Raw genomic sequence first — 13645 nt, 5'->3', positions numbered from 1 at the left:
CAGCCCGGACGCCAGCCCTCTCTACCCGCCTTCTCTGCGCTTTCTCAGCAGCTCCGGCGCGCCCTGGCCCGTGCGTCACATCCGGCGGCCCGGCCAAGTCCTTCCGGAGTCACGGCTGCGGCCGACCTCACGGGTTGGGTGAGAGAAAGCGGAAGCGCGCTGCGACGGGTGCCCGCGGCGTCCAAACCCCGTAGCCGGGAACGCGGGCGACGAGGGCTGTAAACTGGTCTTGGCATCCTCAGCTCTCTTTAATTTCGCGGGCCCACCTGGTGGCACCCCAGGGGACGCGGGCTCCGGAGAGGGGCGCGCGAGAGAGAGGCCGAGGCGGAGGCTCTGAGACGGTGTTTATTGGCTCCTTAGAAATCAGAGTCAGTAACAACTGTACAGAGGCCCCCATCTTCCGTGCGCCCACCCTTCCCCACTCCCGCCCGGTGGCCCCGGAAAAAGCAGCTTCATGTGGGCACAGGGAGAGACTCCTCTGGGATTCACAGTAACCAGAAACAAAAACGGAAATAAATTAAGTGATGTGGGGAAGGGGAGTAAAAGGGAGTCATGTTCCCCAAATCAGTGCATGAAGAGGGGTACCAGGGCCTGGAGCTGGGCTCCCACGGCTCCTCCCATCAGACGGAGTGCTGGGCCTCCAGACATGGAGCTGTGCCACTTGCCACCTACATCTGAGAGCCTGCCTACATGCTCCTGCGCGGCTGCCAAGCTCCAGCACCTGCGCATGCCACGAGTCACGGGAATGAGGTGGAGGCAGTCGCCAGAGTCCATGGGCCCGAGGCCCGACTGTGCTTGTAGTATTTGTGTCTGACCCCTCATTCCACCCGTACCAGCAGGGCATAGAGGAGTGTGGCCCCCTTCTCCTTAGTGACCCACTCAAGTTCGGCTGGACTGAAGTGAGGGTCAGGAGGTTCTCCAAGGGCAGCGGAAGGGGGTCCCGGGGTGTAGGAGCCAGGGCGCACACACACCTGGAACGCCACCTGAGCCTGGTGCGTCCGCTGGGATTTGGGGTCCCGGAATCTGTCAAACAGGAAAAAATAAGGGAGTGAAGCTTCTCTCCCCATCACCTCCCCCTTGCAAAGTCTGTTCCAACCACACAAGCCTTGCTGTACCTAGGAAATACTCCCGCCTTATAGGAACTTCACTCTAGCTGTTCTTTCTACCTGAAATGTTCTTCCTCCCAAAGCCTGCTCAGCTACACCCTTCACTTCCTTCTTCAAGCCTTTGCTCGAATCTCTCCCACCTTCTTACGATGCCCACACCAGCCGCACTGCTGTCTCCTTCGCCCCACTCTTTCCTACGATGCCCACACCAGCCACACTGCTGTCTCCGCCCCACTTTCTTACGATGCCCACACCAGCCGCACTGCTGTCTCCTTCGCCCCAGTCTTTCTTTGTTTCCATAGTCCTTACTTATTACCTTTAAAAATACTAAATACTGGCCGGGCGCAGTGGCTCACGCCTGTAATCCCAGCGCTTTGGGAGGCCGAGGTGGGTGGCTCACGAGGTCAGGAGATCGAGACCATCCTGGCCAACATGGCAAAACCCTATCTCTACTAGAAAAATTAGCCGGGCTTGGTGGCACACGCCTGTAGTCCCAGCTACTCAGGAGGCTGAGGCAGGAGAATCGCTTGAACCCGGGAGGTGGAGGTTGCAATGAGCCGAGATCATGCCACTGCACTCCAGCCTGGATGACAGAGCAGGACTCCGTCTCAAAAATAAATAAATAAATAATAAATACTTATTATGTATGAACATTATAGAGAGAAAAGGCAGAGGTTCCACAAGATCAAGGTTCCTTTTCTTGCCCACTAGAAGAGTATATAAGTGGTATTTGTTCAATGAATGAAAAAAGGGCTGAGTTGGAGACTGGCAGCTAGCAAGAGGAGGTGAGAAAAGGGGAGGGCAAATCATGAAGACCCCAGTGGCTGCGCTCAGGCCCTCTTCATCCGAGCCCCTGGAGATCTCTCCCCACCCCTCCCAGTACTCACTGCACTTTGGAGGCCAGGGTCTCGGCCCCAGCATATTGAAGGGAGGGGGAAAGCAGCACAGGAGGGGGCTGCTCCTCCCGAGGAGGTGCACAGTTCTCGCCAGGCTCCTCGAACCCTACCCCAGGCTCTCCCTTCAAAGGACGGCAGCTCAGGATGGAAGCAGTACCTGGGAAGAGAACTGGGTCAAGATAGCCCTTTTTATTCCTCCACAGCCCCCCAGGCTCAGCCCACCTTACATGGCCCTGCTCCCCAGTACCTGCTCCCAGCTCCCCTCGGTCCAGCACTCTCCGTACAGCTGCAACATTGCTCCCATGATAGGCCATGTGCCACTTCTTGGTTAGTGTCCCAGCCTCCAGGCGGGGATTCACTCTACGAGGTGGACAAGTGGGGCAGATAGAACGAAGGACACTGGCTCCCCAGTGAAGGAGCTTCACGAGGCTCTTCCTTAGGCAGGAAGTTCCTGGCACTTCCTGGCTTTTCCTTAGACAGGAAGTTCTATCACTTCTTCCATGCACCTTCTTGGGATCTCCATTTCTCCAGGGGGAAAACAGTAGGGGAAAGGCATGACCCTGCCCATATGTACCTGAGGTTGAACCTGCACCAGCCAAAGGGCAGTGCGTATTCCCGGGGAGGCTCCCCTCTGCGCCTGTGGGCCTCGTCTCCTCGCAGCTTCCGGCAAGACTCACAGTAGCACAGGCTTCGCTTTGGCGGAGGCATGAAATAATCTTCTGCGGGACAGTAAGTAGCAGGCTTGGTGCTGTGGCTCCCACCCTTGATCTCAGCCACACTGGCACCCTTCAGCTGCTCTCCACGGCTCTGGGCCTGGCCCTGGGGATGAAGTCAGTTCTGGGGACCGGGACTCACCAGGAAGCAGCAGGAGTTCTCGGAAGCGAGAGCAAAGGGCATGGTACTCGCAGCTCTTTAGAGGACTAGCGGCGGGTGGTGGGCCCCAGCACACACTCTCTTTGATACCTGAGGGAGCAGAGGGGCACAGGTCACAGGAGTCAGGCTAGAAGGGTAGGGGCAGGGGAGTAGGGGCAGGAGCGGGGTCCCTTTGGGCTGGCACACCGTCCACCATGTCTGCTTTCTCCATGTCCCCTTGGGTTCCAGCACTTTTCCCACTGGCAGCCCCTGGCTCAGGGTTCACGATTGTCACCTGCAGGGGAGAGGGTAGTCAGACAGCTTGGTCAGACCCCAGGGCCTGATGATCCTGGAACAGAGACTTCCCCGTCCTGGACGGCCCAGACTCTCAGGCAGGCCTCCTCCCTGCCCCCACTGCCACTAACCTGCTCACACTGCCCATAGAGGTCCACAAGCGCGTGGCAGGGCTGGGGCACATCTGGCACAGCTACCCCCTGGTCCACCCCATTAACGTGGAGATGCAGCCCCCCAGAGCTGTCCAGCCGCAGTCCCAGGATGGTGCCTTCAGGGCACGTGTCCAGATTTGGCCCAAACTTCTCACAGATCTGGGAGGAGAGACCGGCTGTCTTCCAGAGGTCACACTCCACCACAGCAGCCGTCCTGCCCTTTGCTCTGCTTCCTGCTGCCAGCGCCTTGGCTTTGCCTCCATGCTTGCCTGCTGCCGAGACTCTCCTCCTGCTGCAGTTACCTAGAGCCCCTCCTCTTCCCCAAAACTGGCACATTCTCAACGGCAGGGACACCGCAGGAAGCAGCAGGCCTAAAACTGACCAGGCAACGCCACTCACCCTTGCCTGCCCATTACTGTCCCCCTTTTACACCTGTGGTCCTACCTCCAAGGCTAGGGGCCCACTTCTCCCTTCTGGCCAGCCCTTCCCTACACACAAGCCTGGTCCCGCCCCTTCTCTATGGCTCCTACTCACCTTGAGACCGTTGTGGAAGACCCCACGGCCCCGCAGCAGCCAGGCTGCCCGTTTGAGGGCACAGGCAGAAGCAGGGAAGTTGAGCCTCTCAGGCGCGCAGGTGATGACTCCCAGGACAAGGGAAGAGGTCCACTGTCGGTTTAGGAAATCTATCCGCACCTGGGGAAGAAGGAACTACTCCATAATCACAGCCTCCTGGGAAGAACTAGGCTCGACCCCCCCCCGCCAGGGAGGGAATACTGCACCTCCCAGAATGTGGCCTGGCATGCTGCCTTTTCTTATGCATGGAAGGACCAGAAAATGCAAATTTAGTCGTTTCTTTCCCTTTTTTTTTTAAAAATAATAATAAAAAAAAGAACCATCAGCCGGCATGGTGGCCCACACTTGTAATCCCAGCACTTTGGGAGGCTGAGGCGGGTGGATCACCTGAGGTCAGGAGTTTGAGACCAGCCTGAGCAACATGGCGAAACCCCGTCTCTACTAAAAATACAAAATTAGCCAGGTGTCGTGGCACATGCCTGTAATCCCAGCTACTCGGGAGGCTGAGGCAGGAGAATCGCTTGAACCCGGAAGGTGGAGGTTGCAGTGAGACGAGGTCGTGCCACTGCATTCTAGCCTGGGCAACAAGAGCACAACTCCATCTCAAAAACAAAACAAAACAAAACCCTGTTTGAGCCATGACCTTGCTGTTGCCTCTGTAACGATCTGTCAGGATTCTTATTCGTAGGACTTCCTTCATCTAGCTAGCTTTTTTTTTTTAGAGACAAGATCTTGCTCTGTCTCCCAGGCTAGAGTGCGGTGGCATGATCTCGGCTCACTGTAACCTCTGCCTCCCAGGTTCAAGTGATCTTCCCACCTCAGCCTCCTGAGTAGCTGGGATTATAGGCTCGTGCCACCATGCCTGGCGAATTTTTGTATTTTTTTGCAGAGACAGAGTTTCGCTATATTGCCCAGGCTGGTCGCAAACTCGTGAACTCAAGCGATCCGCCTGCTTTGGCCTCCAAAAGTTCTGGGATTACAGGTATGAGCCACTGTACCTGGGCTCATCTGGCTAACTTTGATATATCTTTCAGTTTGTAGCAAAAAGGCACCTTCTTCTGGAAAGCCCTCTCTGCTCCCACATATAGGATCAGGCATTTCCCTTGGACTCCTCCAGCCTGTCCCTACTGCTTCCCTCACTGATCGCCAGGTAGGGACTTCGTGGTAACTGACTGACAAACCCCATTACAGGCTATGAATAAAAGCCCAGAAAGCTCATCCAAGTGGCTTGCTTTCTTTTTCTCCACCCAAAAAGGCCTTTCTTCAGGAGGGTTGGCCATGGGTCACTGTGGAGCGAGAGGAGCTGGGGACAGGGAGGGAGAGCCCACCTGGACCAGCAGCTGGGGCACCAGAGGCTGGTTGATGACAACGATGCCCTGATTGTAGCTGGCCACCCGTGTGGCTGTACGGTTCCCGTTAGACAAGAGGATATTCTTCCCGTGGTTCTCCAGGAACTCGAGGGTGGTGGGTATAATACCCACTTCATTCTGGCCCTGGTGTGGAGGAAGAGACTAAGCTGCATGGGTTGCCAATGCCAGGACCGACCCACCCCACTGGAGTTGGCACAGACCCTGAGTGTGAGCCCCCACCCAACGATCAGAGAACCCAAAAAAGGCCTGGCATCCAACGGCCCAGCAACTGCCCATCCACGTGCACAGCAGGCCATGCTGCAGCCTCTTACTCCCAGGCCATGCTCCTCGCCCTCGTCATCCTCCTCGCCCTCACTGCCGGTGTCTGAACTGGGGGAAGGAGGCTGGGTGCCTTCTGACTCCTCCAGCCTTGTGGAACTGACAATCGACACACTGCGGACTGGCCCGTAGAGATCCAACACAGCCCACACGTTCTGGGAGGCACACAAGACCCAGAAAAATCAGAGATCAGCGGAAGACCCCAACCATCCTCCCAAAACCCAAGGAAGCATTCAGGTCTACCTTGGCAATGCCAGTGGCTGCAGGCCCCATATCCTCTCCATCCACCAGGATGTGCATCGTGTCATCTGCCCCCCGACGAACACCCACACGGCTCCCCACCTAGGACCAAGGCAGGACAAGGACAGATGATGTTCAGCCCACCCCTCCCTGCCACCGCCACTCCCAACCCCTCCCGTCCCTGGAGCCAGCCACTTCACCCCCAGCCTCTCTAGGTTCCGGCCATAGTTCATCCTCTGGAGCTGCCCATCACGCCTCACTTCACAGCTGGATACCATCCAAGTGGTCTTCGTCCGGAGCTCTGGCAGGGAAGGAGGCAGCCCTGGGCCACTGCCACCTGCTCCGGGTCCCATCTCCCCCGGGGCTAGTGTGGTCAGTCCCAGCCGCAGGGAACCTGCCCACTTCTCATCTAGCTCTTCCACTTTCACCTATGAGACAGAGACAAGATGAGCTGGCCCTGTCGCGATGGGCCTGGCAGCCCCTCTGTCACATCACTACGGCCTACCTCAAAGACTTCCTCAGCCCTCAGCTCCTTGGTACTGAAGACAAGGCCATGAGCATAGCCAGCGGCACGCACCGCCCTCGTGCCATCCTCCTCTAGAGTGACATTCTTGCCGCAAGTACTGTGGAATCGGTGAGCCACGCCAGCCACTGTGAAAAGATGGCACCAGAGGAAGGGGTAGGACTGGGGCAGCAAGCTTCAGATGGAACAGAGCAAAGCTTTCAGATGAAACGAGATGGGGACACCAACGCCCCATCTGCCATCTGCCATTACTCCTCAGGGCCTCCTGACACCTCTATTGTATTTTTTTTTTTTTTTTGAGGCACGGTCTCGCTCTGTCACTCAGGCTGGAGTGCAGTAGCACAATCACGGCTCACTGCAGCCTCCACTTCCTGGGATCCAGCGATCCTCCCACCTCAGCCTCCCAAGTAGCTGGGACCACAGGTGCACGCCACCACAACTGCCTAAATTTTGTATTTTTGGTACAGACGGGGTTTCGCCGTGTTTCCCAGGCTGGTTTCAAACTCTTGTGCTGGAGCGATCCACCCGCCTTGATCTCCCAAAGTGCTGGGATTACAGGCATGAGCTACTGCGCCCAGCCCTGATACCTCTTTTCACCACAGCAAGACTCATTTCCAAACCTGGCATGCTCAGTTTATGGTGTCCTGGCCCCTTGGTGGCAGGGAAGTGTCCAGGCTCTAAGTACCAGGTGTAACCTCCCCCTTACTGGCTGCTTGCCACCGTGGGCTGTCCCTTCCCTTGAGCCGGCAGCTACCCCAGCCAACCGTCTTTGCACAGCTGCTGTAACCTGGAAACCCTACTCCTCAGGCGCACAGCAGGCAAGCAGAGCCCATCCAGCCCCCGCCCGGCTGCCGCACCTGGTGAGTGCAGTGGGAAGGACTTCTCGGTGGCAGTGTTGCTGGTCGCCAGGCTGTTGTCCATGGGGCCGGTGGCATTGGTGATGGACACTTGGACACACTGGCCATAGAGATCGACTACTGCATACACCTCTGGGGAGGAGAGGGAAAGTCAGAAGCCTGACAGCCAGGTGGTCTGGGTTGAGGGTGGCAGGTTGAAAGCCACATAGTCACCTTTACCCGGAGGCAGGCCTGAGCAGGCAGCGCCTTGGTCCTGGCCATTGATGAAGTAGTGCAGATCGCCCTTGGCAGTTCGCATCATGCCAATGCGTGCACCTGTGCCCAGCGCATCCAGGTCACACCCGTAATTGTTGCGCATTGTGTTACCGTCTTGCATGATGGCTGTACCACTGGGGGGATGGCAGAAGGGGTGAGTCAGCCTGCCAGCTTCAACTTCACATTGGCCCCCGCCCACTCCCTGCCTGTCAGAACCTTCCAATGCCTTGGGCTGGGGTCTTGATCTGGGTGTAAGGCCCAGTCCTATCTCCTTTGTCCCTGGGATCCCCTCAGGGAAAAGCAAGAACTACCTAAGATGAAGGAGGACTGAGCCCCTGTGGGCCTGAGCAGGGCTTCCCAGAATCCAAGAGAGGGGACAGGCAGATCCCCTAGGTCTGTCACTGCCCACAGCCACCATAGGCCGAAACCTTGCTTCCCTGATCCCAGCCAGCTCCACCCAGCCCCAAGCTGGCCCCCAAAGCAGGAAGCCCAACCTCAGCATCCATGTGTCATAGTCAATGTCTGTCATGGTGTTGGGGAATTCCAGGTCTTCAGGCCGAATAGCAGTCACTCCTGGGAGGAGGCAGAGGTAAGTCAAGGCCGATCCCCCAAGGCACAGACATCCAACGGCCCCCAACACACACAGACGCCCCTCACCAGCCTCAATGGAGCCTGACCAGCGGTCCACCATCTTCTGAATGACAATTTCAAACAGCTCTCCATCCCGCAGGGCCCTGCCAGGGAGACTGGTGATCAGAGAGGCTCCACTTGGGTGGCTGAGGCTGGGCAGGAGGAAGGTGGGGACATGAAAGTTGAGAGACTGACCGGTTGGAGATGACGATGGCGTCATTAAACTCGCTGCGACAGTTGTGGCGGAGGGCAGTGCGACCCCCATTGGTGATGACTGCGTTACTGCCGTGCAGCTGGTGGAAGCGCAGGTCAGAGCCCCCTGCCCCTGAGGATGGAGAGCTTGGAGACACCTGGTTATTCCCCTCAGGAAGTGATTCAGGAACTGGAGACACCTCTGTAAAAGTGGACATCATCACCCATTAGATCTCTAAGTGTCTCTCAGACCTCCCAAGGCCACCCTAACCCCCGGCCCCAGCCTAGCCCGGCCCTCACCCACGTCGTCCACAATGGTGGCCTGGGCCGCCTGGCCATAGAGATCGACGACAGCATAGACGCCCGGGGGCACGTTCCAGGCAGCAGGGCCCTGAGTCATCCCATTGACAAAGAAGTGGAGAGTCCCGTCCTCCCGCCGTACCACGCCCACCGTGTCCCCTGCCTTGGAAGAAGGGGGTGCTGGAGTGAGGAGTCAGGCAGAGTTCCTGCCGGGGCTGGTCCTGCATCAGCCCTGTGGTGTTTGTGATGCCCGCTGCAGCCGCCAGGCAGCGCACCCACTTTCCCACCTTGAGGCGGTCCAGGTTGTGCCCGTATTCATCCAGGATGGTCGTCCCATTGTGCATCACCCCATTCCCAGTCATCATCCAGGTCCCTGGGAGGAGAAGGAGCAGTAGAGGACATGAACGGAAAGGAAGGGCTCCTCTCCTTTCCATAGCAGCCCCCACAGAACTCCTGAGCCCATAGCCCATCTTGCCTTTTCTTTGACGACTAGCTTTCTTCCCTGAGCAGGACAAGAAAACTCTGCAGCTTCCAAGACAGCCACAGCCCTGCCCACGGGGCACTCTCTAGCCACTGAATGAGTGGTCACAAGAGTGACACGTGAAAAAGAAGCTGGAGAACAAGTGCCAGGGCTTTGGGGACAGCTTCCCCCCAAAACCCTGTCCTGGCCCTGCCCTTCCTGGGAGCTCACCAGAGCGCAAGTTGGTCATGGTGGAGGGCAACTGGAGGTAGGCAGGGTTGTGGGTGGTGACACCAATTTCAATGGAGCCAGCCCATTTGTCCACCATCTTGTCGATGCGCACCTGGAACACCTCTCCATCCCGCAGGGCTCTGCTGCTCAGCACCACGCCGTGATTGAAGTCATCGGTGGCACTGAGGGAACAGAAAGTGGAGAGTCAGATCCCCAACACACGCTCTCAACGTGCCAAGGCTTAGCCCAGCAATGCCTGCCAACATTCACGGCCCCAAGCCAAAGAACTTAACCTCAACCTCCCCCTCCGCCAGGCTGCCCCCGCCAGGCTCCCTCTGCCTTCTACTTCCGTGCCCTGCCCCCCTCCCATTAGAACCCCTTCTTCAGGCTTCTCCCCACCCCATGGGCCATACTGGGGCCTCAGGGCAGTGCGTCCCTCGTGGGTGATGGCTGCCTTCTGCCCGCAGTTGGGGTGGAAGAGCAGGCGCTCAGGTTCTGCCTGAGCGGCAGGGGCAGCACGGCGGAGAGCGCCCTCGGGGGACAGCGCCCGCAGGATGGCGTTGTTGCGGCGGAGACGGTCACTGTGGTTGTTATTGTGGACGATGGTCACCTTCACAGCCATCCCGTACAAGTCCACCACGCCATACACCACTGGGGGCGTCAAGGGGGTTGCCACTCCTGTTGCAGGAAGGTTCGGGGGTGTGGGAGTGGGCAGGGAGAATGAGGGGAGAAAGTCAAACACAGAGACCAAGCACCAAAGAGAAGCATGAGGATGAAGTACAGCCCCCAGTCCCAGCCTCACCGAAAGCCCAGCCCAGAGGCCCTCTCTGAGCGACCCTTACCCTGATCGATACCATTAATGAAGAAGTGCAGGGCAGAGTTGGACTTCCTTGTGAGGCCAATGTGGTCACCCTCCTACTCAAAGAAGACGAATAGTTCAGAGGAGTCCTGAGGCCTGCCGAGCACCCCACTCCACACAGGAACAACTCCAGAAGGCATTCGCCAGTCTCAGACCATCCTGGAGGACAGGTCCTGGGTCCTTGTTTTCCAGACATGACAGTTTCTACATTTCCTCAATGCTCCACGTGAGTCAGGCACTGAGTTAAACCACCTCACAGACATCAGCTTCTACAAGTCTCAGCCTATGGAATGAGTACTACTTGTAGGCTCATTTTAGAGATTGCAGGGGCTGGGGGAGCAATGAAAGAGGATAAGCTTCTTGCCTCGGTTCGCCACTACAAATGGGAAAACAGTAAGAGGAATTCAACCATCTGACTCCAAAATCTGAGTGCTGAACTCTTGGGCAACTCTGCCTTCTCGGAAGGAACCTTTAGGTAGAAGATACAGGGACTGGCTCTAGGTCACACAGGAGACCCTGCTTGGTGCCCTGGCAGGGTCACAGAGTACCTGTGGCTCTGCTGGAAAGTGGTCCAAGGATCTGTGTGCCACCCTCACCTGCAGCTCATCCAGACTGAATTCACAGTACTCCCGGCGGGTGCCCTTGCCATTGGTCAGGATCCCACAGCCGCTCATCATGATGGTGCCTGGGTGATGGTGGACACGCGGGTTCAAGTACGGGCCTTCCTTCCCCTCAGCAACACCAGGCCTGCACCCCCGCCCCTGCCCAGGGCTGGTACCTGACTGGAGGTTGGTCATGGTGGCTGGGTACTCCAAACTGTTGGGGTTGTGGGTGGTGACCCCAATCTCAATGGAGCCTGACCACTTATCAACAAGCTTATCGATACGGATCTGGCATTGAGGGACAGAAGGGAGAAGCAGGGAATGTAAATGCAGAAAGAGACCTTCAGCCCTTGGTTCTTCCCCAGGGCCCACCCTCCTAGCGCCAATGGTCGAGCCCCATCTTTAGCTCCCAGGGGTAAGGCGCCAACCAGACCACAGGACTTTGCACACCTCAAACATCTCATTGTCCCGAAGTGGGCGGTTGGTCATGACAACCCCATTGTTGAATTCGTCCAGGGGCCGCCGGCGCTCAGCCGTCTTATTATTGTTGCTGAGTTTGATGAGGGTTCCGCACTTTTCATGAAAGAGCAGGGCATCGTTGGAAGTGAGAATGGGCGAGGTGGCAGCACCGCTAGACCCCAGGCCTTCCCCTGCTGGCGGGGAGCTCAGGTTCACATTCAGAAGCCCTCCATTGTAGGCAGACAGGATGGTGTTGCTCACCACCTCGGACAGCTCCATGCTGGCAAAGTCTACAGCAGCAGGATGGAAGAAGAAAGCTGGGAAGTTGGGATGAGGCTCTATACCCCCAGACCAGGTGCCTCTCTCCCTGCCCCTTCTCCTGAGGGCCCTCCCTTGTCCATCTCACTTCCCACTCCCCTTCCCAGGGCCTCCCCAAAGCCCTCACCATTATGCGACTCAAGGCTGTTAGGAAACGTCTCCGGCCGGGCCTGCGCTGGGGACACCATGAAGGCTGGGGACCAGGTGGGATGGGAGGGGAATAAGGGTTCAGTCCCTGCTTCAGGGCCCATAGCCAGGAGACACCCCCATCCTCTAGCTCCTGCTTTCCCATTCAACAGACTTGGGGATCAGGGTGGCCCTGCCCACACCCAGCCTGTCTTGTCACTGTATTTCCCCCATTCTGTCCCCACCCCACCACCACTGCCCTAGCCGTGTTCTCACCTTCATCAGCAGAGGTACCCTGTTCAGCCAAGGCAGAGTCTTCAGTGGGGGCCAGGGGCTCAAGGGGAGGTGTGGGGATGGGAGTAGGGGGGCTGAAACCTGGCTCAGGGGGTAGCACGGTGATCTGGGTGCACTTGCCATAAAGGTCCACAACGGCCCAGACACGAGGGGGCAGGCCTGTGGCGGCCACACCGCAATCCCGCCCATTCACCCAGAGCCGAAGCTCCCCAGCAACTGTGCGCTCCACACCCACGCGGTCCCCTTCGCCAAGCTGGTCCAGGTCCTGACCATACTCCTCCAACACAGAGCGTCCATCTCTCAGCACAGAGCAGCCCGATACTACCCACGAGCCCCCCTTCAGCCCCGTGGCACTGCTTGGAAAGTCCAGCACACTGGGGTCCAGCGCTGTCACCCCAATCTCAATGGAGCCACTCCAGGAGTTGACCTGGGATAGGGGTATTGGACAGAGACTTAGAATGGGCCACCCTCCATTCCACAGGCCACCATATCTTCCCACCTCTCAGACAGCTAAGCTGGCTTTTTGTCTCTTGGAACACTAATCCACAGATGCAGACAGTGATTTTCTGGACTCTGTCTCGGAAATTATTTGGGCTTTCCTTTAGCAACTCTGCTCTCTACTCAGTGTCTACTACACCACTCCTTTCCAAGCCAAGCGCGAATTCCTTGGTTCCAGTCTCCTGCCTCCTCTAACTTCCCTAGTCTCTATGGCTCTCCAACCATCCAAATTCACCTACTTCCTATACCCACACTTCTTGCTCTTGTGTATCATTCATTCGCTTCCCCTGGCCTAATTCTCTCCAAGGATCAGGCTCTACCCAGATTTAATCTCCTCCCAAGTTCTTTTTCTGTGAGCCTGACCTCTTCACTGAATCACACACACCTCCCTCATCCTGGATTACTTCTCCTCACCTATCTTTCTGGCACAGTCTGTGAGTGTGTCATTCAGTGGTTTGTTCTTTTTTTTTTTTTAGACAGTCTCACTCACTCTGTTGCCCAGGCTGGAGTGCAGTGGCATGATCTCGGCTCACTGCAACCTCTGCCTCTCGGGTTCAAGCCATTCTCCTGCCTCAGACTCCTGAGTAGCTGGGATTACAGGCGCGCGCCACCATGCCTGGCTAATTTTTGTATTTTTAGTAAAGACGGGGTTTCACCACGTTCGCCAGGCTGGTCTCGAACCCCTGACTCTAGTGATCCGCCTGCCTCGGACTCCCAAAGAGCTGGGATTAGGTTTGTTCGTTCCTTGGTATCTTTCTTCACTTGTCATCACATCTCTGACATCTCTCCATCCTCCATGCCCAAGAAATTGTACCAGGAGGTCTGTTCCCAGCCATTCTAGTGGGTTAGCCCTCGTGTCCCTTCCCTGGTTCTGGATCTTGAAAACACTCAAGCTCTTAATGTCTTCTTCAAACTGAAATGTTTCTGCTTCACGCTGTCTTCCTGTCCGCCCCCTGGTGCTCTATGTTCTTTCTGTTCCCTCTCGGTGCCCGGCGATGTGGGCTACCCTGGCTGTCCTACCCCGTCTCCCTCTAGTCCCCTCCCACCACCCTCCACATCTCGGTTCCGCGGTACCAGCGCTGCACCTTGCGGTCGATGCGGACGGTGAAGATGCGTCCATCGCGCAAGGGTTCTCGGCTCAACACCAGCCCGTGGTTAAACTCCTGGCCCGGCTGCTGCCGCCGCGCTGTACGCCCACAGGCCGACAGGCTCACCAAGCGCCCAGTGCGCGGGTGCAGCT

The 13645-nt window shown here is 57.3% G+C and overlaps 1 protein-coding gene across 1 annotated transcript in view; it reads right to left on the bottom strand.

Annotated features, from left to right (window-relative positions):
* Positions 1 to 327: 327 nt before the first annotated feature.
* NEURL4 (neuralized E3 ubiquitin protein ligase 4) overlaps positions 328 to 13645 on the bottom strand; it is a 21033-nt gene continuing 7715 nt past the window's right edge. Inside the window, exons 3-31 of the mRNA XM_011994742.1 lie at positions 13491 to 13643; positions 11890 to 12334; positions 11615 to 11680; positions 11161 to 11459; positions 10887 to 10998; positions 10705 to 10793; positions 10092 to 10164; positions 9663 to 9927; positions 9250 to 9431; positions 8846 to 8931; positions 8559 to 8721; positions 8262 to 8460; positions 8094 to 8170; positions 7931 to 8009; positions 7401 to 7570; positions 7182 to 7313; positions 6307 to 6452; positions 6002 to 6229; positions 5805 to 5903; positions 5555 to 5716; positions 5202 to 5366; positions 3835 to 3993; positions 3280 to 3459; positions 3062 to 3149; positions 2858 to 2965; positions 2577 to 2721; positions 2250 to 2362; positions 1994 to 2159; positions 328 to 1023 (exon numbers count right to left, since the gene is read on the bottom strand). Of these exons, the coding sequence (XP_011850132.1) occupies positions 819 to 1023; positions 1994 to 2159; positions 2250 to 2362; positions 2577 to 2721; positions 2858 to 2965; positions 3062 to 3149; positions 3280 to 3459; positions 3835 to 3993; positions 5202 to 5366; positions 5555 to 5716; positions 5805 to 5903; positions 6002 to 6229; positions 6307 to 6452; positions 7182 to 7313; positions 7401 to 7570; positions 7931 to 8009; positions 8094 to 8170; positions 8262 to 8460; positions 8559 to 8721; positions 8846 to 8931; positions 9250 to 9431; positions 9663 to 9927; positions 10092 to 10164; positions 10705 to 10793; positions 10887 to 10998; positions 11161 to 11459; positions 11615 to 11680; positions 11890 to 12334; positions 13491 to 13643 (4554 nt within the window). The 3' untranslated portion in view covers positions 328 to 818. The remainder of the gene's footprint in view (positions 1024 to 1993; positions 2160 to 2249; positions 2363 to 2576; positions 2722 to 2857; positions 2966 to 3061; positions 3150 to 3279; positions 3460 to 3834; positions 3994 to 5201; positions 5367 to 5554; positions 5717 to 5804; positions 5904 to 6001; positions 6230 to 6306; positions 6453 to 7181; positions 7314 to 7400; positions 7571 to 7930; positions 8010 to 8093; positions 8171 to 8261; positions 8461 to 8558; positions 8722 to 8845; positions 8932 to 9249; positions 9432 to 9662; positions 9928 to 10091; positions 10165 to 10704; positions 10794 to 10886; positions 10999 to 11160; positions 11460 to 11614; positions 11681 to 11889; positions 12335 to 13490; positions 13644 to 13645) is intronic.

This window comes from Mandrillus leucophaeus, unplaced genomic scaffold, assembly GCF_000951045.1.
Source record: "Mandrillus leucophaeus isolate KB7577 unplaced genomic scaffold, Mleu.le_1.0 Scaffold46, whole genome shotgun sequence".
Classification (NCBI taxonomy): domain Eukaryota; kingdom Metazoa; phylum Chordata; class Mammalia; order Primates; family Cercopithecidae; genus Mandrillus; species Mandrillus leucophaeus.
The sequence above is the reverse complement of the archived record's forward strand: the minus strand, read 5'-3'. Positions and strand labels throughout refer to the sequence as shown.